At 56.8% G+C, this 20,977-nt stretch overlaps 7 protein-coding genes across 7 annotated transcripts; 3 read left to right on the top strand and 4 right to left on the bottom strand.

Moving 5' to 3' along the window:
* Window positions 1-1,042: 1,042 nt before the first annotated feature.
* N656DRAFT_786749 (uncharacterized protein) lies at window positions 1,043-3,277 on the bottom strand (the record flags this gene model as incomplete). Its single annotated transcript, XM_064816552.1, has 4 exons — window positions 1,043-1,383; window positions 1,500-2,534; window positions 2,593-2,972; window positions 3,036-3,277. The coding sequence occupies 4 exons, from the start codon at window positions 3,275-3,277 to the stop codon at window positions 1,043-1,045; spliced, it is 1,998 nt and encodes a 665-aa protein (XP_064673937.1).
* Window positions 3,278-5,045: 1,768 nt separating this feature from the next.
* N656DRAFT_774611 (NAD(P)-binding protein) lies at window positions 5,046-6,802 on the bottom strand. The gene is made up of 2 exons (XM_064814300.1): window positions 6,688-6,802; window positions 5,046-6,623 (listed from the first exon to the last, which is right to left on the bottom strand). Exon 2 carries the CDS (start codon window positions 6,594-6,596, stop codon window positions 5,445-5,447), a length of 1,152 nt encoding a protein of 383 aa, XP_064673936.1. The 5' UTR covers window positions 6,597-6,623; window positions 6,688-6,802; the 3' UTR covers window positions 5,046-5,444.
* Window positions 6,803-7,070: 268 nt separating this feature from the next.
* On the bottom strand, window positions 7,071-9,679 carry N656DRAFT_810927 (uncharacterized protein). Its single transcript, XM_064818371.1, has 3 exons — window positions 8,522-9,679; window positions 8,227-8,474; window positions 7,071-8,171 (listed from the first exon to the last, which is right to left on the bottom strand). The coding sequence occupies exons 1-3, from the start codon at window positions 9,671-9,673 to the stop codon at window positions 7,157-7,159; spliced, it is 2,415 nt and encodes an 804-aa protein (XP_064673935.1). The 5' UTR covers window positions 9,674-9,679; the 3' UTR covers window positions 7,071-7,156.
* Window positions 9,680-10,929: 1,250 nt separating this feature from the next.
* N656DRAFT_765344 (uncharacterized protein) lies at window positions 10,930-11,827 on the top strand (the record flags this gene model as incomplete). The annotated part of the gene is made up of 3 exons (XM_064813403.1): window positions 10,930-11,086; window positions 11,152-11,444; window positions 11,516-11,827. 3 exons carry the CDS (start codon window positions 10,930-10,932, stop codon window positions 11,825-11,827), a joined length of 762 nt encoding a protein of 253 aa, XP_064673934.1.
* A 332-nt stretch (window positions 11,828-12,159) lies between these two features.
* Window positions 12,160-14,565, top strand: N656DRAFT_745300 (WD40 repeat-like protein). Its single transcript, XM_064812899.1, has 2 exons — window positions 12,160-13,762; window positions 13,799-14,565. The coding sequence occupies exons 1-2, from the start codon at window positions 12,224-12,226 to the stop codon at window positions 14,144-14,146; spliced, it is 1,887 nt and encodes a 628-aa protein (XP_064673933.1). The 5' UTR covers window positions 12,160-12,223; the 3' UTR covers window positions 14,147-14,565.
* On the bottom strand, window positions 14,197-14,565 carry N656DRAFT_774602 (uncharacterized protein). The gene has a single exon (XM_064814299.1). It carries the CDS (start codon window positions 14,435-14,437, stop codon window positions 14,225-14,227), a length of 213 nt encoding a protein of 70 aa, XP_064673932.1. The 5' UTR covers window positions 14,438-14,565; the 3' UTR covers window positions 14,197-14,224.
* A 1,044-nt stretch (window positions 14,566-15,609) lies between these two features.
* N656DRAFT_794680 (uncharacterized protein) lies at window positions 15,610-20,970 on the top strand (the record flags this gene model as incomplete). The annotated part of the gene is made up of 1 exon (XM_064817321.1): window positions 15,610-20,970. The coding sequence occupies one exon, from the start codon at window positions 15,610-15,612 to the stop codon at window positions 20,968-20,970; it is 5,361 nt and encodes a 1,786-aa protein (XP_064673931.1).
* Window positions 20,971-20,977: the final 7 nt, after the last annotated feature.

Here is a 20,977-nt window from a genome sequence, read left to right as displayed (position 1 = left end):
CTCGCTGCAAGCTACGGGCACATCGTATCATTGCCACTTGCTGTTCTGCTTTCTCGAAAGATGGCGTGGCATGTCCGAGCCCGAAGTTCTGGAAAGTCCGTTCCGTGTATGGATTGCACCGGGCTGGATACCTAGCACGGCAACATGCCCTTCGTCCGACCCCATGGATAGACGATATAGGTTCTTCCTGTGTTATTAGGGAGATGGTAAACAGGGTGGCGGTCAGCCGGAAAGGGGAAGAGACAAGCGGGCCAGGCCGGAAGCCATTTTCACCGACCGGCCGACGCAAGAGGAGAAAGGAGCAGGTCAGGTTGATAGTATACTACCCAGTTAGCTACCAACTCATACCTCGACTGTCTTGAACACCTTGGCAATGGTAGTTGTGACACCACTCTTTGTTGCCTTAATCAGTATCTTATCCGTACATCCAACAATATCAAACCTGAAGCAACTGCTAAGACCTCCCACCCTTGGAGTTTAATATCATATCAATCCAACACCCAATCCAGATCAATACTTTGCTAGCCCAAAGAGAAACTAAAGTCAGATAGAGATATATATCCAAGCAATTCCATGTATGTATACTTGTACTTGTACCAGGTAAATCATACATCTTGTTGTCAACCCCCTCCTACGGAGTAGTGTAGAAACCCATCTTTAGCAACGAGCATCAGTACTGACCCCTGATCGTTACAAACCCCGAAACCCGAATTTGAAGCAAAAAACCCGGGAGATCCCCGGACAAAAAAAGCAAAGGTAGAAGAGAAGAGACCCAAAAAAATCCAAAAAAAAAAAAAAAAATGAAACAAGATTTCAAGGGATAGACAGCTCCCGGTCTTCATACCTGGATATCACCCCAAGACCCCAAACGCCGCTGGCACTGTCCCAACTCCCAACCACACAAAGGAAAGACAGAAAATATTCAAAGATACCCGACAACCGCCGAACCTTCTAGCCTTCAAGCCCCTTGAACCCCTAATCTGTCAGTAATAACCACGACAAATACATCCACCCCAATATGACTCCGTCTGAAAGCTCCCAATCAAGAAAGCCCCCCTCCGCCTCCAACTCCAGTCCCGGAAGGGGAGGCGGACGGAGCTGGAACCTGCAGAAAACGATCATAGTACGAGTCAAGCCACCTAGCGGCGTCCTCCCCAGCGTCGTCGATACTCGAGTCCCAGCGGCCAATGGAGCCGACGTAGCCGTCCGGGCGCACATTGACAATGGCCACCTCGCCCGGCCCCAGGCTGCCGAGCCACTTGTTTGTGCAGAGCGAGGCCCGCGTGTCGAGCTGCGGCACGTCGTCGAGGTAAAAAGTCCAGCGGCTGTCCTGGAAGAGGGCGGGGAGGTCTGTGATTTCGATTTCATCCTTGGGCATGGTGGCTGGAAGCAGGGTTTTGAAGTTAGCAGAGGGGAACTGTATTCGTAGAGCGCACTGCCAGAGAGAGGAAGTGATGAAATAAAAACAAACAAGGCGGGGGTCAGGGAGGGCGGCCTACTGATTAGAGCAAATGTGAACAGGTGGCTGACGGCAGTGTACCGCTCAGGACGGAGGTAGATGTCCTCGGGAGCAGGGGTGCGGGGCTGTTTGGCGTACGAGATGCTCGCGGCCGCCGAGAGCTGGCTTACGAGCGAATCCTTCGAAGCGATGGCCTGGCAGAAGGTGTCGAGGAAGATGTGCGACTGGTGCACGTCCCACATGAGGAGGTAGATGCGGAACTGGCCCAGCATGGGAATGTCGAGCTGAACGTCGACGGGGTTGGAGTCGAGATAGCGCGTGACCTTGGCAGGCGGCAGGAGACACCCCGGCTTGGCCTCGCCCATGACCCAGGATTGAGGCTCCATCATGTTGATGGCGTTCTCGCCGTACTCTACCCCAATGCCCGAGATGAAGCGCACATTCGTCTTGAAGTTCTCGGCGAGAGCCGCCGAGTCGCCGCCGGCGATCTGGTTTGCGTGTTCGTAGTCAAAGTTGACCAGGTCGAGGGCAATCTTCCGGCGCTCCTCTTCGTAGCTCTGAAGCAACGACTCCTTTGCGAGACCCCGGACGGCCAGGTTAAGTTTCCAGCACAGATTCCATGCGTCGTGCATCGAAGTGTTCATGCCTTGGGCGGCTTTTGGCGAGTGTGTATGGCTGGCATCCCCGGCAAGGAACGCCCGCAGGTGGTTGTCGCAGAAGCGACTCGCCACCCTTTGGCCGATCTGATAACGGCCGAACCACTCGATGTACTTCCAACCCACCTCGAACGGGGCCATGATTTCCCTGGCGCGCTGCATGACGAACTCCTGGCCGAATTGAGTCTTGTCGGCTTTCGGCCCGCCCTTGAGCTCGATGTAGAAGCGAGTCATGTTGCGCTCGCGCGGGATGATCAGGATAGAGCCAAGTTCTTGAGAGTACACCAGCGACTTGGACCAGATATCCGGAAAATTGGTCTCCAATTCCCCGTCCAGAACACCCCAGACGGAAGGCTGAGACATGCCGACGGGCTTAGCGTCAGGGATGCTCTTCCTGACCCTAGAGTGCGCGCCGTCGCCTGCAGAACAGTCAGCTCTGGCTAACTCATTTGGCCTTGACAACTTGACATAACCCACAGCCAACTAGGTACTGGGCGAGCACCGTCTTCCGGTCCTGCGTCACGTTCGCACGGCAATTGATCTGGAGCGGACCGGCCTTGTTGTCGCAAACACTGTACGAATCAAAAGCGGTGTTCCGCCGCACCTTGATGCCGCGTTTCTTGAGGTCCTCAATAAACAGACTCTCAATCACGCCCTGGTGTACAAGCAAGAGATAGGGGTCCAACACATCGATGATGGGCGGGTAGTGAATCTCGCGGCCCAGGCGCCGGAGCGGCTCGTCGGCGGTACTGCGCCAGAAGGATATGTCGTAGACCCGGACACCGCGTTGCAGCAGAGGATCTGCCAGGCGCATCTGCCGAAATGTCTCGATTGTTTTTGGCTGCAGCCCATCGGCCCTGTGGCACGGGGTATATGGTCAGGAAACCACCAATTGGGATTGAACCAAGATCCCAACTCACCTTCCCACTGGTGTTTGATCTGCCCTGTCGTCAACAACCTCCACATTGATACCCCAGCGACCCAAGTTGCAGGCCAACATGAGGCCGGCGGGACCCGCGCCGACAACACATACTTGGCACTCGAGGGGCGCCTCGGGCATGCTGCGGAGCAGCGTCAGGCGGTCAACACACTCGGTCGACCGCAGTCTGTCATCGTTCAGCTGGTCCTCCTCGGCCTTCTCGAGGACGGCAGCCGGGGCCATTGTGGCTGCGAGTCGTCGAGGAGCAATATCCTGTGGTGCCGTGAGTATGGAGATTCGGGGAAACTCGAGAAGCAGCCACAGGCTGGGGGTGTCAGAAGTTTTGAGGCGTTTGACGCTCCGTATAAGAGCGGCGGTCACCGGGAATTCTATATCCGACGACGAACCGGGATGGGACTTGGGGCAAGCAACGAGGTGCCAGCTACACCAGGGATCACGGGCGAAAGTTAGAAAGACGACCCGGCGCTCCGGACCTGAGGGAGGGTTCCAGGTGGTTGGAATTGGGTGAACAGAGACTTCTTCGGGTAGGCAAATGAAGAGACAAGTGCAACACAGCCAAAATACCACTTGCAAGATGCGGTCGGTACAGTATTGTCAGGTGGCACGAGAGGTTTGCACGGTGGTGCTAGCTTAGGTATCGAACAGGAACCGCATCTGTCACCTTTTCAGCCAGGATTTTCCCAGAAAGGCCTGTTTTGGGCAGGATAAAGTGAAGAGGTGCAGGAGAGATGCATCACGGCGCGAGGGGAACACAGCAGACGGGCAGGAAGAGGCTCGGTCCAAGAATCACGTCCAATGCCTCGATGTACTTTTTTCAGGACGGAGTGGGCTGAAGTGGGCTGATTCTGCGTGGTCGATGATCTGATCTGGCTGTGGCTCCCCGCCATCCCCTCCACTGACCCTGATAATCCGAGCGCTCTCATTGGGCGCCGCACCGCGGGACAGCAGCGTTGAGGCGGGTGGAGCCCCAGTCCAGACTTTCGGCTGCCCGTGCCTCGAACGAGCCCACCAAGAAAGCTTTGACCATCCTGGCGCCACTAACGACATCGAGTCTTGGCTGGCCGCCAGCTGCCGGTAAGCCGACTTTGCGATTTCGCTCACGATATTTCAAATCAGCCCCTTCTCAACCATTCCCGCTCAAGCGCCCAGTTGAGAAAGAGGTATTCCAGTGTATGTGGCAAGGACTGGTCTCTCTTTCAAGCCTTGAACATTGACGCATAAATATTGGGCTGCTGGCGGGCACTCGCAGTCCTGTTTTTACTATTCCTATTCCCATTCTCATACTTCAGGTTTAAAGTTCATGCTTTTGTCCATGTATGTATGTACAATGCATCTTGCTTGAGCATATCGTATCACCTCCACGTGTATGGTTCGACAGTTGCATACCTAGGCTTGCAGTTATCACTTTTGGACTATCTGCTCCAACAATGTCAATGAATATTTGGTACTAATCACTGCCTGGGTTTGCCAGTACAGATAGGGTCTTGAAACAGAAGTAAGATCTGAATATTGGAATAGTCGAGGTGCACTGTATCTCTGCCTAACGGGCTGCATCATCAAGATGTGAGAATAGAGCGAATCAGTTTCAATGTCATGGCGCAACCCGGCCTGGGAGCAATGAAGATCAGGATTTGGACGACATGTACTGTACATACTGGTATGCCTGAAGCAGGGCAGCCGAAGAGCAATCATGCTCATTTCCCCTTTCCATCTAAAGTACCTGTATACTGGAAGTTGATCATTCTGTAGGCTGATATCATGATAGTATTCGTCTTAGAACCTTCCAACTGGAATCAAACGACAAGGCCCTGAATGACCTCTCACTGCTATGGAGACGAGTCTTTTTGGAACGGTGCTGTTACCTAGCTATTCGATGGTGACCGTGACTTACAAGATTGTTTACAACTGGCTTTCTAATCAAATACGCTCAGTAAGCTTTCTATGAGAGCTGTCATGTCTTCATACGTCCCCTTTTCCCATGATCTGATCGAGTCTCGATGGCGTCTGGAATCTATTACAACTCTCAGGTTTCCCTAGATTCTTCAGATATTCATTCCCCTCAGCGCAAGTACTGAAGATGATAGCGAAGAATCAACATAGTACCTACACTTCGGCGATGCAATCTCCTAGCACTAGTACAAGTACTTGTATACCTGCATCCTGAGCAACCTGAAACTCTCCAGGAACCGTCCAGCCGGAACTAGAACTTGTCGTACAAGGCGCTTTCCGAAACAAACAATCAGATTCAGTTCGTTACACACTGGCAGTCAAACCACCAGATACTCTTACATGTAACAAGAGAAAGAAGCAGAACCACAAACTCTCCGAACCACACCCCGACAACTCTGCCTCCTCCTGAGCTCTCACGCCGATTACCGTAGTACATAGGTCACTCCTGCACCAGCACCGCGCTCGCCTCTTGATCCTGATCCTGATCCTGATCCGCCTCCGCATTCTCCCTCTCCTCATAGAACCTATCCACATCCTCCACCACATGCCTCCCATCAAACTCCCGCATGATGACCTCCCCTCTAGTGCGCAGACTATGCTGATACCAATGCGGCATCGCAGCCAGCAACGCCGTAGCATTAACAAACTCCGGCAGAACAACCTGACCACTCTCCCCGCTCAGAACCTGCCTGACAACCGCCTCAGCAACCGTATCCGGCTCGAGCGTGGGCACCAAAAACGGACTATCATTCCGGTACCCCCTAAACAGCGGCGTGGTGGTGTACCCCTGGTTAACAACCACCGTCCGCACGCGGGGCGCGTTGTACCTTGTCTTGAGCTCCGCGGCAAGTCCCTCATGAAAAGCCAGCGCCGCGGCTTTCGACGCCGCGTAGTCCACCATGTTGGGCACCGTCACCCACGCCGCGGCCGACGCCACCGTCACCACCATGCCGTGGTTGGCTTGCACCATGGCCGGGAGGAATTCTTTCACCGTCCAGTAGTGCGCGAGCGTGTTGACGTCAAAGGTAAAGCGTACGTCGCGCTCGCTCGCGTCGAGGATGGTTTTGCCGCGCACGACCCCTGCGTTGTTGATGAGGATGGTTGGGTCGCCGCCTACGACGGCGCGGATTTCGCGCGCGGCTTGGGCGATGCGATTTGGGCATGTGACGTCGCAGTGGAAGTAGTAGACGTTGCTGCTGGTTGGGTAGGTCAATGGCTGGATGTCGAGCACGACGACTTTGATTCCCCTTTCTGCCAGCAGCTGCACAACCTTGCCGCCAATGCCGCCGGAGCCGCCCGTGATGAGCACAATCTCCTTGGACCAGTCGTACTTATCCTGGACCCAATTGTTTAGGACGCGCCGGGAGAGGTAGCTGTTGGCCCACCTGAGAAGGCCCAGCACGAGCAGTGTCTTGAGACGCTTGTAGGCCGTTGGGTGGAGAATGGCCCAGTCCTGGCCTTTCTTGGTGTATTTGGCCACCAGCAGCAGCGGGAGCGTCAGGTTCGGGTTGAGCGCAGTCTGGCGGATTATCTTGAACACCGCATCGGCCTTGAAGCCCTCGCGGGGGAGAAAGCCATTGTGCATGGGCATAGTGAATGATGATGGATGGGAATGGATCTGTCAAAGATAGGTAGGTAACAGCGACAGCGAACGTCAACGTCTCAATATGGGGTTTACCCACCTTATAAGACAACCTGCCATGCCTCAAATAACGTGTTAGCTAGGAGTAAGGTATTGTACCCGATGTAGCATTCGTACTCCGAGTACAGTAGCAGCAACTTGAGCTTGGCAGCATCATGGCATGGTGGAATTGCGGGGGAGCCCCTTGCCTGAGGGCAGCTGCCGAGGTTGCTTTGAGTTCAATGCGGGGAACTCATATGAATCTCTGGCAGATCCTGGGATTGGAGTCGGTAGCTACTCCAGTGTTTGGTTTCTGGTCCTATGGCCTGTGATTTCCCTCATTAGCCAGAATCCCTAATAGGCAGTTCTACGAGTGTTGGATGGCAGGGAAGACAAAAGCTGGTTAGGTCGAAGATTCGTCTTGAGCTTTATCGCGACTCGTACCTACTAGTTAGTTGATCTCACCAAGCTTTAGCCTTCAACTGATGTCTCACCTATACTGACAAAGCACAAATCCCAACCGACCTAGTCTATAAGCGGGCTGTCACCACCCATGACATCCCAGCAGCTCTCCTTAACCGCCCCTTCAACGTCTTCACCTTGTCACTCACGCTCTCCGCACTCATCAACGTCATGACAGCCGCCTCCTGCGCAACATTGACCAACCGCTCGACCTTGCCGCCCATCGCCAGCCCTGCCACCAGGACGCCCATGAAGGTATCACCGCTCCCATTGACAGACACCGGCACCACGACATCCTCCACCGCCGGGAACCATCGCATGTAAACTCCACCAACAAGGGGATGGCCCTTACCACGGACGTCAACCACGTACTCCGCCTCGCTGGGATCTGCCAGCCGCGGGTCGTCCCTCGTCAGTAGGGCAGTCAGCAGCGCCCCCTGAGCGCCAAGTTTGGTGACGATGGTGGGGATATACGGCAGCAGGTCCAAAGCCTGCTTGGGGATGCCGAATGCGTCCGCATGATCCAGAGCCATGTTCGGAAATAACGCACGGGTGCGGCTGTTCATGTCCATGCTGCTGCCCAAGACGGCGACCATCTCGGACCAGGTGGGTCTATCAAAGTACCCGTTGAGCCTGGCCGCTCTGCCCATGGCCAGGAGCTCGTACTGGTTTGGCGTGCAGATATCGGCGATTGGGTCAGGGTAGATGCCTAGACCCGTTCTGGGGGCGCCGAGCGGGGGAAATAGCCGTTGGGATTTGGCCTCGGAGACGGGCTCAAAGGCGATCATGGCGCCGTGCTTCCGTCCGGCGCGAATCCAGGCTTGGATATCTGCTTCGGCCCAGTTGGCGTCGACTACAAGCCATTTGGGTTTGGTTGCCGCGACGACCGAGTTCCAGTATTCTGGAAAAGAATCTTTGGAGAATATGTCCATGTCGGCCATGGCCAGCACAAGGTCGTTGCGTTTGTCGTTGATAGCCACATATTGTGCTGTACGTGCCCAGGGGTGCTCGGGTCCGAGCTGGCGGACACAGGAGGTGTCGAGTCCAGAGGCGCGGAGATTCGAGAGTATCATTGAACCCGCGCTGTGGCCATTGTCAGACAGAAGTAGCTAGAAAAGCGGAATGGCTTCCAAGATACCTGTCATTTCCAACCATACTACAGAGCCTGACCTGTCCTTCCTCACTGACGTTGTGCGCCGCCAGGGCTATGTTGCGCCCAACGCCACCGACGGACTGGTTGATCGAGGCTGGGTTAGAGGTGTGCAATCTCGGTGAGACTGCGTCGTCGCCGGCCCCGGCCGCGGCACCACCACCCACATAGTTGCAGTTCCAGTCAAGGGCGACAGAGCCTGCCACTAGGACATCCACCACGCGACAGTCCTGGGCCTGGTCAGCTGAGAAGCCAGCTCCGAGGCCTACCTGAGCATTCCTACCTCAGTCTGAATCTCCAATACATCTGCAGCCGCCGTCTTGACCGTGACCGGTGAGCCGTCCATCATCTTCGCCAACTCCACCGCAATCTTGGCGGCGCGCGCGACATTGGCCTGCACCAGCGCCTTATTCGCCGGCACGCTCCTGCCCTGCGTCAATTTCCTGATGCGGCTGAGGATATACGGCGTGTTGGCACTGCCGGTAAACCCTTTCTCCCCAGCCTCCCTCACAGCCGTCTCAATCGCCGCTTCCATATCCTCCCTCGGGATCGCGTGCTCCTCGGGGATGGGATTGGCAAACAACAAGCCCGTCTCAATCCCCAGCTGCTCCTGCGCCAGAATCATGGCCGCCGCCTCCCTCTCGTCCGTCACCACAAACGGACTCCTCGTCCCGCTCTCGCGCGCCCAGAACGCAGGGAAATCCACCCCCGCCCCCTCGACCGACCTCCCATCGGCAAACGTCGCCACCATCACCCCATGCGTCTCAAGAAACTCCAGCGTCCTTGGAATATCCAAAAACCCTTTACACCCGCTACTGACAACCGCAACCCGCGTACGCCCCAGCTCAGTCAAATCAGCCGATACATCCATCGAACTCTCCCCGCCACGGTGCACACCCCCCAAACCCCCCGTACCAAACACGCGGATCCCCGCCAGGCGGGCCAGGACCATGGTGCCGGCAATGGTCGTCCCCCCGTGCAGCAGCCCACTTGTCCCATCATTATTGCCAAGCAGCCCCCGCCCGGCGATGTAAGCCAGATCGCGCCTTGACACCTTGCGCACGCCCACCGCCGCCACCATGCGGGCTACTTCCTCCGGAGTCAAGCCCACCGTCGGCACCCCGGCCAGGACGCCGCATACCGCCGGTACCGCGCCGTGCGCGCGGACAATCTCTTCGAGGCGCAGATCGTTGCCGAGCGCGCCGTGCGTGTAGATTGTTGATTCGAGCGCCACGACGGGTTGGTTGCGGGACAGGGCGGTGGTGACCTCGGGGGAGATTCTGAGGAGGCGGTTTAGTGCTGGTTGGGGTTGGGCGTGTTGTTGTTGTTGAAGGGTGGTGGTGGTGGTTGTGAACTGGCGGTGATGGGGGGTTGGGCGTCGGCTGAGGAGGCGGTGGCCGGATACTAGTACTCGAGGGAGGCGGGATAGCGCCATGGTTGTTTTGAATCTTGATGGACCTAGAAAAGTTGCTGTTCACTTGGTGCTGCAGTGGCTTACAGCAAAGATCAAGGACCTAGCGGGCTCTCGTCAACAGACGATAATGAGATAATCCGCGTTGGGTCCGACGGGATCCTTGCCCAATATTAGGAGACCTCCAATTGGCGTCAGTGAGTGAGGTTAATACCAGTTCTATGCGGTCACTGATGACCTTCGCTCAATGCGAGTGAAAGAAGGCAGGTGTAATGATGCTTTTGTAATGAGAGACAACGCTCGAGGTGAGCCAGGTTTGGCGTAAAGAGTGCCTCGGTGAGTGGGAGACCCAGTGGAGTGGTTCTGCGATTTATTAATTATTACACCAATCATACCTTCGTACGGTAGGCTAGCATCTGACAATTGATGATAACGTTGAGTCGTGTCTTTTGGTATCAAGCAAGTCTTTGGTAGCTCGATCAACAAATCCAATTGTAGTTCAAGATGCAAACGAGCTTCTAGTTCACCAAAGTCTTGCTTCATTCTGGATCCGAAGTTCCCGTCAGTTTGGCTTGCCCTAAGCTTGAATATTCCTACTGTGGCCCGTGCATACTCGGCAGGTTCGGCCCTGCATCGCGACAGTGCTTCAACGTTCTCAGCAAGGGTTCAACCGTTTTCCTGGATTAGTGCTGTCTTGGCGTGGTATCCCGAGATGCACTCAATCTGAAACGCAGCCAGCATGTCAAACCATTGCAACCAGGTCCCGGGGACAACTATGACGGTATGACCGCATTCTGGACGCTTTCCCGTGGCGTGCCCGGTCCTTTCTGGGGCATCTTCGGCGTCGAACCGCTCTCATCATTCATGCTCCCTGATCGGCGCTCTGCCTGTAGCTGTGTAGCTGCGCGACAGCTCTGAGCGCAGTTATAATCGGTACGGCACATCCGGCCAGAGTTGCATGATGAATTACACCAACTCAGGAGGTTTCCACACCTCCTCAAGCTCGCTTCCCGGCCCTGTCCTCGGGAACCGTTAGTTTCTTCCTGCCAATTTCGGTCCGCTGGCAGACCCGCCATCTCCCTCCGTTATTTCCAGCTGCAGCTGCGTATAATTCATCCATGGCGACCTGCTAGCCGATAGTTGGCTAGAGACTACCTGATGTCTGCCGCTCCCTTGCCGCTCCCTTGCCGCGCACAGAGCTGTTGTCTTTCCGCCTTCTATCTCTTTCCCGCCCACTAGCCGCCCATCGGAGCTCAGGACCTTGGTGGCCTGGCTACAAGATGTTCTCCATCCTTCCAGCTGCATATGCGTCGGTAGCACTGCTCTTCACTGCGCAGATATCATCAGCCCTCAACTTCACCGTCTCGGGCGGGCAGGTTTTTACCCCGGGACTCGTTGTCCTAGATGCCCCGCAACCCGGAACACCACTAGGCGGAGGTCTGTCTCTTTATCCCTCGTCCGCATATTGCAAACATCCCGGGCTTGCTAACCTTGACTCTAAGAACTCATTGAGGTCGCCCTGGACGTCTCTACCAACGGCCGTCTCCCCTTGCCTCCATACCCGGAAGACAGCCCCAGCCTCATTCACAACATCACCATCTTCCTGTACAGCTATGGCACGGGCCGTAATTTCACCATCACCAATGGCACTGCCTCGGCCAACAACGCCAGCCTGGGCGACATTTTGTTCCAGGAGCCGGGAAGCACGGTGAAGCACGTCAAATGGATGTGGCCCGACTGTCTGGTGGGCAACGGCCAGCCAAGCGAAGCTGGCAGTGATCGGGGAGCGTATAACGTGGGTCGCTCGAGCCTCTTTACGTTCGTATTGCACTTGGTACCGCGGGATGACTGACACTTCCATTCCAGATCTCGATCCGCCAGTCCTTCCGCCTCAACGGCCAAGACCACTACACAATCTTTGACGTGCCAATTTCCGTGACCAATAGCATTGAGGAGAACTCTGACCGGCCGTCGTGCGATGCGTTGAACAACCCTCTGTTGGCGCCCGAGGAGATCCGCGCATCGGCGGATGATATGCCCGCTATGTTTGCGCCTGGGGATGCCACTACCCTGCAGACGGCCAGTGGACAGGTGTTGGGTAGCAGCGCGCCAGGTGGATGGAGACGAGGAGGAATCTGGGCTTGTACTGCTGCGGCGATCGTTGCGATGGTGGCTTGAAATTGCGGCAATGTAAACATTTCACCGTTAATTTGGATAAGTGATACCCAGGGGCTCCTAACGAGTTGGATCTTATAATTGAGTTGATATCGAATCCAAATATTGCCATCAAGGAGGGCACTCAGCTCGACTTCACCTCACCCTCTCTGTTCATGTGAAAAATGTGCATGAATCGCCCGAGGGGCCGAAATTACATGGTGTATGGTGTGTCCGTGACCTTCAATGTGCGAGGCTGAATCTGAACCCCTTGGCGCCCCACTCCAGCGGGGCAATTAGCGTCTACATTCCGCGAGGCTGTGTGAGCGCTCAGCAAAAAAAATGGTCAACCGCAACAAATGTTCACCCTCCGTCTGTGTTCTCCCCGGCCAAGAACCATCACACACGTTTACCGTCAATATGTCGCGAAGACGCCACCAAGAACAGGAAGCTGACTTATTCTCTGAAGACGGATCATTTGCCAACTTCGACGACGAGGATAATGTCTCGACATCCGCTTCTGAGGAGGAAGACGACGACGTCCTTCCCCTGAAGCAAGATGCTGGGTTTGCGGAGAAGGACTCAGACGAGGAGAACCTCGAGCGGTTCGTCCTCGGGAGCAAGGAGACATTTCGCGAGCAGTTATTCCGGGACGACTTTCTCCCCACCATCACCGATTCCCAGGCGTTAGTCAAAGCAGAAGATGCCGCGACTAAACCCACAGGCCACGAACATCTCCCCGACTCTATGCTCTTCACGATTGATACCGTTGGAGAGCCACAAACCGAGGCAGATGATTTGACACAGGCGCAGAAGGCTACAACGCAAGAGCAGAGCAAGGACCAGCCCGCTTGGGAAGACAGCGACGACGAGCGGCTAACCGTTTCTCTCGCCGGTGCCACTCGGCTACGAAAGCTCAGGATCTCAGAGGCTGAGGACGTGGTAAACGGCACAGAATACTCACGGCGGTTACGACAACAGTACCTGCGCCTCTACCCTCTGCCCGAGTGGGCCCTGCAGGGTAGCGGCAGCAAGCGAAGAAGACGGCGGTCATCCGCGACCTCATACGACGGCTCCTCCGCCTCTGACATGGAGGTTGACAGCGACGGCGAGAGCATCGACTCGCCCGCGCCACTCGACGACTTCCTACGCGACGCCAATTCCTTCCGCGCCGGCGCCGACGTCAACGGCAGCGGCGCCTCCCGCAAGCGTAGAAAACTCCGCCCCGAAACCATCGACATCCAGCGGACACGAGACATCCCGGACACGCACAAGGCGGCCGTCTCCTCCCTGGCCTTCCACCCGCGCCACCCGATCCTCCTCTCCTGCAGCACCTCGTCCATCATGTACCTCCACCACATCGACCCGTCCGCGCACCCCACACCCAACCCTTTGCTCACCTCCGTCCAGGTCCAGCGCACGGACCTGCGCAGGGCGGCCTTCGTCGGCGGGAGCGCGGCGGGCGACGAGGTCATCTTCGCCGGCCGGCGGCGCTACTTCCACAGCTGGAACCTATCCTCCGGCTCCGTCAAGAAGATCGCCAAGATCCAGGCGCACCAAAAGGAGCACCGCACCATGGAGCGGTTCCGCGCCAGCCCCTGCGGGCGCTACCTGGCGGTCGCGGCGTCGGACAAGAAGGGCGGGGGGATGCTCAACGTGGTCAGCGCGACGACGATGCAGTGGATCGCGCAGGCGCGCGTCGACGGCCGCGGCGGGGTCGCTGATTTTGCCTGGTGGAGCGACGGCAACGGTATGACCATTGCCGGTAGGGACGGCCAGGTCGCAGAGTGGAGCATGCTCACCCGCCGCACTGTCGGTGTGTGGCGGGATGAGGGCTCCATCGGGGGCACCGTCATGGCGCTTGGTGGTAGGAACGGTCCGGCTGAGATTGGTGGGGATAGGTGGATCGCTGTGGGATCGGCGAGTGGGATTTTGAATGTTTATGATAGGGCCGAGTTGGTGGTGGTCAAACAGCAGCAGCAGCAGAAGAGCAAGAGCAGTGATGGGGGGACAGGGGCAGGGGCAGGGGCAGGGGCAGGGGCAGGGGCAGAGGGTGTGGAGATCCGGAAGCTGCCCACGCCGACGCGGGTTTTCGAGCAGTTGACCACGCCCGTCTCGGTGGTGGCTTTCTCGCCGGACGGCCAGCTTTTGGCGTTTGGCAGCCGGCACAAGAAGGACGCGCTCAAGCTGGTGCACCTGCCGAGCTGTACCGTGTACCGCAACTGGCCGACGGAGCAGACCCCCCTGGGGAGGGTCACGGCTGTGGCGTTTAGTGCTGCGAGCGATGTGCTTGCGGTGGGGAATGATGTGGGCAAGGTTAGGTTGTGGGAGATCAGGAGTTAGTTGAACTTGGGAAGGAGCTGAAGATCTACGAATTGAGGTTGTGCTGACTTCTGGTTGAATCATGTTGTGCAATGTCATCTATAAGTCTACCGTACATAAACAAGTGCAAGCCACATACGCAGCGTGTAAGAGGGCGCATTTCAAGGTTGGATCATAGCGCTTGTGAGATAGAAGAGGTGTCCCGAAACCACCAACCTGGAAATAGTTCTGATCAAGATCGAAGATGCGCTCGAGGGCTAGTCCGTCCGATCCGATCTTGTCAGCTGTCAGCTGTCCATCAATCAGAGACATGTAGGAGGTTGAGGATTTGAAATGCAAGAAGACTCCACGACAGCCAACAGTGAGTGGTGAGGCTTGTGGTTTCCGTGTTGATGGCCCCTGCCAACGGCAGGCCCGCAGCGGCTTCCCAACTCCTTGGGCCAGCTGTCAGCCCCGCCGATCGGGTGCGATTCAGGTCGCCATTGGACAACAAATCGAGACATTTTCTTCCACTTCAACTCCCCACCAAGCTCTCTGCTACTGGTCACGCTGGCGCTTGCTTCCAAACTTGCAGACTGCAATGGAAGCGGTGACAGCCCAATCCAAACTGGTTGAGGCCAGGCCAGCTGGCGCCCAATCCCTACGATGCGGGGGGGGCTGGGGCGCGAAGGAAGCCGAGCTTCGTTTGATCAAGCACAAGAGCTGTTTCACACGCCGCGATCATCCTCCTCGATTGATCAATATTCGCAAATGTTACGCGCTCTGAGGAGACGAATGGCGAACCTCTGATGGCGTTTTGTTTTTGTGATAAGGCTAGCTGGATCATCATCAACTTTGGCCGAGAACACAGGTTGCCCACCGCAACGATGAGACTTGCAGATGGTAAAGTGCCTCGTCGTGTTATCGGTGGGCTTATCCGGCTACGTGTCAGGCCACATCTCGCCGAGTCGGCAGAGACAGCCCCAGTTGAGTGGTAGGGCGACTGCCATGTCTTGCCATAAACTTGGAACAATTGCAGTAGTAGGTGATTAGCTGAGTGGCAGCTTGGCCAGCCCGTTGCAGCCATGCTGTTGTTGCCCAAAGACAAGATTACCGCTTCCATCCGAACGTTTTATGCCCAGGGCTGCCCGAATCGCAACCGACAATGATGTCTGTTCATTGTTTACATGGCCACCGGAGGGACTCCCTGGCGATGCCGAGTGCCGTTCCGGTGTTTAACCTAATCCCTCCGCCTTCTCATCGTCGATTGACTGGACCATGTCCATCTCTCTCCATTCTGTCTTGAGAGACATGGTTCCCTAGAGTCTTGTGCTTCGAGAAGCTTTCCATCGTCCCATCGACTCCTCTCTTCCCCACACGACTCCCTGGTGTAAGTGGTGGAGCCGCTCGACGCCTACACTTACAATCAGATCATCACAATGGCCTGGTGGGATGCCCAACCAGGGCCCCTTGGCGGTTTTCCACGGTCAAGACCACGCCTGATCATGGGAGATGCCTTCCCCAGGCTTGATCCCAGGGCGTTTGCCATGGAGCAAGAGAGGGCCTTGCTGTCGCCAGTCTTCGATGAACACGCCCGGCCTCCCAGCATGCCGGCCCTCGTGGTTCACGTCGAGATCCAGTTCACAGACCCCGTCATCAGATCCAGGTACTGCCGCAGCTATGGCAGCTCGCCGGGCTTTCACGCCACTAACAGGATATGTCGCGGTCTTGTGCGTCGGATCGAGCGCTGCTCAGAAGAACTCCTCACTCGCAAAGACTCTGGCGCGCTCGAGATAATCAAAGACGGCAGCTACGAGCGCAAACCGCAAAGGTTCGAGATGACATTTCGGGTAATGCGCAGAGGGCAGGGCGAATGGGCCGAGAGAACATACCGTTCTTATCAGAAGCAGCCCCTGACCGTCGATGCGACCAAGGACATCATCCTGGCAAGCCACAGGATAGTCGGCCTCTTTCTACGCCGCCACGACCAGGACTTTCAATGGCTCAACTGCCCTATTCCTGACGCAGACTCCCAAAGAAGTGAAACTATCATAGCATCCAGGGATAGTCCCCTGTCTCTGCTGTCCGTCCCTCGATCGCGTTTCATCGAAGCTACCCAGGAGTTTGAGTTTGTACCAGGATACGCTATCGAACTCTGCTTTCGGAGTAAGAATCCGCGACGGAGAAGACCACTGTTTGAGAGAAGGATCAGGGTTAGCAGCACGCAAACTACGCCTTTGACCCTTTTCATGAGTGAGGATCTGCTTTGGAAGGCTTTGCAAGCTCTCAACCAGGGGTTGGACACTAAGAAACAAGAGCTCGACGACCGACTCCGGGAGACCGGCCGAGAGGATGACCTACAGTTCGATCAAGATGCTCTCGAGATCGATCTCCGCGTCACTAACAACCTGGGTCCCGTGTACAAGCATGTGCACAGGAACGTGAAGAGCCGGCTTGCCCTGTTCAGAGACATGGAGGCCAGAGACTGCGAGGAATTCCTTCGCAACGTTGAGAACCTCCTCATCTCCGCCAGGAATGAAGCAGATGCCAAGATCAATGCCCTGAACGACCTTGAAATTCGAATCGTCGAACTCAAAGGCGTGGGCTGGTCGGTTCGAGAGCCGGCCAAGTTCACTCTCGGCCCATCAGCATCCTATGGGCGGCGGACGATTCAAGCAGTACTCGACCGCATCCAGGCCGGCATTGCTGACATTATACGTGGCCACAACGTCGCTATCCATATCACCGCCTATAAACGAGGACACCTTGTTTTGGACAAGGCCATTGTCGCGCACGAGAAGCATGGAAAACCAATTGAGACATTCCCATCGGCGCAAGAAGCGCAGTCAGCCTGCGTCTCGAGACTGAAAGCTCGAATACAACAGGATATGGACAAGGTGCTCGACGACTCGTGTGCCATCGACGATATACCCGAGGACGAGCACGACGACTTTGTGCGCCCCTTGACACCTGCGTGGGCCAACCAAGCTCTGACCGGGGCGCAGGTCTCGCCCGGTTCTCCACCGTCATCCCCAATGAGCCTGAGATCCGGACCAACCCGGACGGCAACCAGCCCCATGCAAACACCTGCGAGGCCACGTATCCAGCGAGTATTCTCGCTTTCTCGTCGTTCATCGGAGTCGGTGAGGTCAATTGATTATCTTAGGAGGAATCAAGACTCAAATGTCGGTGAGGATAGCCGGCCAAATACTGCAGCCAGCGAGCGGAATTCCAGTCAACATCCGGGCGGACAGACTGCGCCCGAAGACCGGGCGCCACTCATCATCGTGGCCGAAGTCAAGCCTGCGCAGCGATCGTTTCCCCTTGTCTCCAAAACACCAGAAACGCGCGCCGGCGATGACTCGGCCATTCTCGTTGCTCAGCAAGCAGCAGAGAACAATGACAGAGAGGCTTGTAGAGGAGGCCATAACATGAAGGTAGCACCGTCAGAGACAAAAGGCAGCTTCAGCCAGGATTCGATGACGTCGAGTGAGGCGGGGGAGAGCTTTACCAGCAGTTGTCCAGGGAGCGACCTTGCAGAGAGCTTCGGTGCCGACTTCGCCTCCGACCGCACAGGGCCGCAGGCCACGGTGCCGTCCCAGAATGACAATGACGCCGGCTCAAATGTTCTGCCACCAGGCCGCAGAACCAGACCGCCCAATATGGACACCCCTGAAGCCTTTGTTGATGCCCGTGAGTACGCCGCCAGCCCGGCGTGTGACGGAATGCTTCAGCCCGAGATTCCGAGCCCTCTCACCCGTGGCACAAGTCCCAGGTACGACGAGTACTCAACGGCTCCGTCAACCCCCGAGTTAAGCACGGGCGGTTCTTCACCGAGACACAGCATATTGATCACCCCGACCTACATTCGGACAGAGGCAGATTTCAAAGAACCCGCTGCTGCTCATGCTTTCTACCCGGAATCCGAGCCTGAAGAGCCTGGCCACCCGGCACCTGATGACTACCCGATAAGCGACTCCAAGTTTGGCCCTCTGCTTCAACCCGTTGCAGCAGCATCGAAACCTGCAGCGCAACGATCTGACGTTGATGAGTCTGTTGATGCACCCTGTCGCGGTGTGGCGGCAAGCCCCGAGCCAATGGCCGAGGCGCCACACCAGCGCCAGGGGACTCCTGATGGCAAACCATCCACACCGATGTATCCGTACACAAGCCCATTTACCCCTTTTTCAGAGTCGGACACGACGAAGGAGCAAACCGTCTCAGATTGCAAAGACCTCGGGGCCGAGTTCAATGCGGGTTCCGTCTGCCGTTACCTTGCGCCTGCGCCGGACTTCCCCACCTCTGAAGTCCGGGGGTCGGAACCGAACGAGGCGTTGGATACCGGTTCAATTGAGAGCCGGCATGAAGAGCTTGTGAATCCAGGAGAGGCTTCTGTGAGCGACGAACCCGGCATTGAACTCGGCACCGCCGCCGTGGCCGGGACCGAGGCCGCACAGGACATTATAGGGGGAGATGGCCCCGAGAAGGTGCCGGAAGTGCTTATCTGGAGTCCCCGAGACGAGCAACACGGAGCCGAACCGGCTGCGGTCCCGTCGGATTCCAATGTGGAGGGCGGAATTAGCCTCAGAAGCCCAGAGGACTCGGTCGAGGGAGACGCAAAGGAGGAGGAAGCCCCGAGGAGCAATGCCGGGCCCGAATCTGCAAACGACACCCGACATGACGTCGGCAACTACAGTCCCGTCGACGGGGCCGGACTTGTCGCCGATGAACTAGAGCAGCAGCAGCAGCCCGTAACCGAGGATGTCCGTGACGGGGATGGTGTTGACGTTCAAACACCCGGAGTCTCCCTCGACGAGGAACCCCTGGAGAAGCAGGGACCCAGTTCTGATTCCGAAGTCTCGCATGCGGAACCCGAAGACGGGACTTCGGGCACAGTTGCTGAGGTCGTCGATGAAGATCAATCAACTTCCAAGATTGAAGCGGATGCATCGGGAACAGACGCTGCGGTTGACAACCTCCCACCGAAGCCAGAACCAGACATCACGGACCCGTCCACGGCACTGACGGGTGCCGAGACCAAGGAGGATGGCGATCTTGACGTCGAACGGGATGCTACAGCGGACGGGGCCGAAACCGAGGTCGAGTATGACAACGATGTTGCGGTCGGGACCGCGGCCCAGGATACAAGTCCAGAGGCCTCGGGTACCGCACCGGAATCCGGTGATACCCACCGATCAGACGGAGCGAATGATCTGGACGAGTTGATCACTGTTCCATTCGTGGCCGACGGCACCGCGGGTAACAGTACGGAACCTCACACCACCAGTGAGGCCGTTGACCTGGAAAATGACCGGATTGAGTCTTCCCCGGTTCCGTCTGCGACTGATGCTGCCGAACCCGACACTGCAGAGTCACCTGTCAGGGATGAGTTTGTTGAGCAAGCAGATGACTCGGTCAAAGTCTGGCCAGGTTCTGAGTCGGTTGGGATGGAGACGATAACCGAACCTGGCGAGACTCCACAAACCTTCGAGGAACAGCTCGCTGAAGAGGTCGAGGTTCGAGCCGATGAGACTGGTGAAAATGCCCCGGATCTCGTAGCCGAGATCTTGGAGCCCGATAATGGAGAGGTGGCAATTCCGGATGCTGGCTTTCCCAGCGAGAGATCAATTGACGCCGCGCTTGAGTCTAAGGAGCAGACTTTCGCACATCCCGCTGCCACCGAGACATCCTCACAACTTCCTGAGGTCCAGGATGGGGACATCTCAGCCGAAAAGGAAGAGCTTCGCCGAGTCACAGAGTCTCAAACCGAGGATGTGGACGGGAATAACAATGAGGACGCCGAGTCGAGACTGGGAATGCCGATCGGCGGTCAGTTCGACAATTCTGTTGAACAGGAAGCCGGCAAAGATCTCCTCGTAGAAGTTACAGCTACAGAGGCTGAGGTCGAGATCCCAGACCTGCCCACCGAGGATGAACAGCCGCCCGCCGCGGCACCGGCCATTCCAGCCGAAAGCGCCATAACCTCCGCTTCCGCTCTCGTGGAGAACGAGCTCGACGACTCGGGTACTATCCCCTCCCCCTCTGAAACGAGCCTTCGACCGTCGAAAACCGAGGTCCCTGCCTCGAAGCCCTCACCCCGGTCCCAGGCACATTACCCACCGCTAGCACCGGTCCCCATTCCCGACATCAGCCTCCTCTCCGCCACCCCTCCTCCTCCTCCTCCTCAAACGAGCTTCTCCTCTTCGACCCGGGACAGCGACACATCCTCCTTCATCTCCCGCACCACCAGCACCACAACAACAACAACAACAGCCCGCGACTCTATCGACACCCTGCGTCTCTCAACCGACCTAGTTCGCCCACCTTCCCCATCCCTCCAATCCACCGAGGCAACGACACAAATCCCACCGCTTGTAGCCAGCCGACCCCCAACAGCGGGCTACCTCGGCCTGCACGGCGAGTCGACCAGATGTTTTGCCGGCATCAAACTGCACGCCGCGGGGTCATCTGCAGATGGAGATGGTGATGCCACCGCTACCGCTCGGCGTAGGCTCAGCCTGCCGCTGTACATGCTAGATCATCACCATCAGCAGCAGCAGGAGCAGCAGCAGGCAGCGGCACTTGACAACATTGAGTTTCTCGAGGGTTGCACGAGGCTGCCGCGGAGAAGCGCTCCTCCTGCTTCTGAGGCAGGCTGGGGTAGTAGTATTGGCAAGGGCTGGGGGTTTAGGAATAGGCACCAGAGGAAGGAACAGAGGACGCAGGAGGAGACTGGGAATAGTGATAATGAGCGTGCTAACGGTCACGGTAACGATGATGGAGGAGAACCGGTCTTGCCAAAGATGATGCTGTTGTTGGCTGGTGCGGTGGCGATTGGGAATATTATGAAAAGGGCTTCCATCTGACGGTTTT

The sequence above is a fragment of the Canariomyces notabilis genome (genome assembly GCF_033297395.1).
Source record: "Canariomyces notabilis strain CBS 508.74 unplaced genomic scaffold N656scaffold_2, whole genome shotgun sequence".
NCBI lineage: Eukaryota > Fungi > Ascomycota > Sordariomycetes > Sordariales > Chaetomiaceae > Canariomyces > Canariomyces notabilis.
This window is presented reverse-complemented; position numbering and strand designations above follow the sequence as displayed.

Coding starts and splice junctions, on each gene's coding strand:
- N656DRAFT_745300 (XM_064812899.1), top strand. CDS start 12,224: ATGTCGCGAAGACGCCACCAAGAACAGGAAGCTGACTTATTCTCTGAA. Junction 13,763..13,798: donor TTTATGATAGGGCCGAGTTG/GTGGTGGTCAAA, acceptor CAGAAGAGCAAG/AGCAGTGATGGGGGGACAGG.
- N656DRAFT_810927 (XM_064818371.1), bottom strand. CDS start 9,673: ATGGCGCTATCCCGCCTCCCTCGAGTACTAGTATCCGGCCACCGCCTC. Junction 8,475..8,521: donor TATTGGAGATTCAGACTGAG/GTAGGAATGCTC, acceptor TCAGCTGACCAG/GCCCAGGACTGTCGCGTGGT. Junction 8,172..8,226: donor AGTATGGTTGGAAATGACAG/GTATCTTGGAAG, acceptor CAATGGCCACAG/CGCGGGTTCAATGATACTCT.
- N656DRAFT_774611 (XM_064814300.1), bottom strand. CDS start 6,596: ATGCCCATGCACAATGGCTTTCTCCCCCGCGAGGGCTTCAAGGCCGAT.
- N656DRAFT_774602 (XM_064814299.1), bottom strand. CDS start 14,437: ATGTCTCTGATTGATGGACAGCTGACAGCTGACAAGATCGGATCGGAC.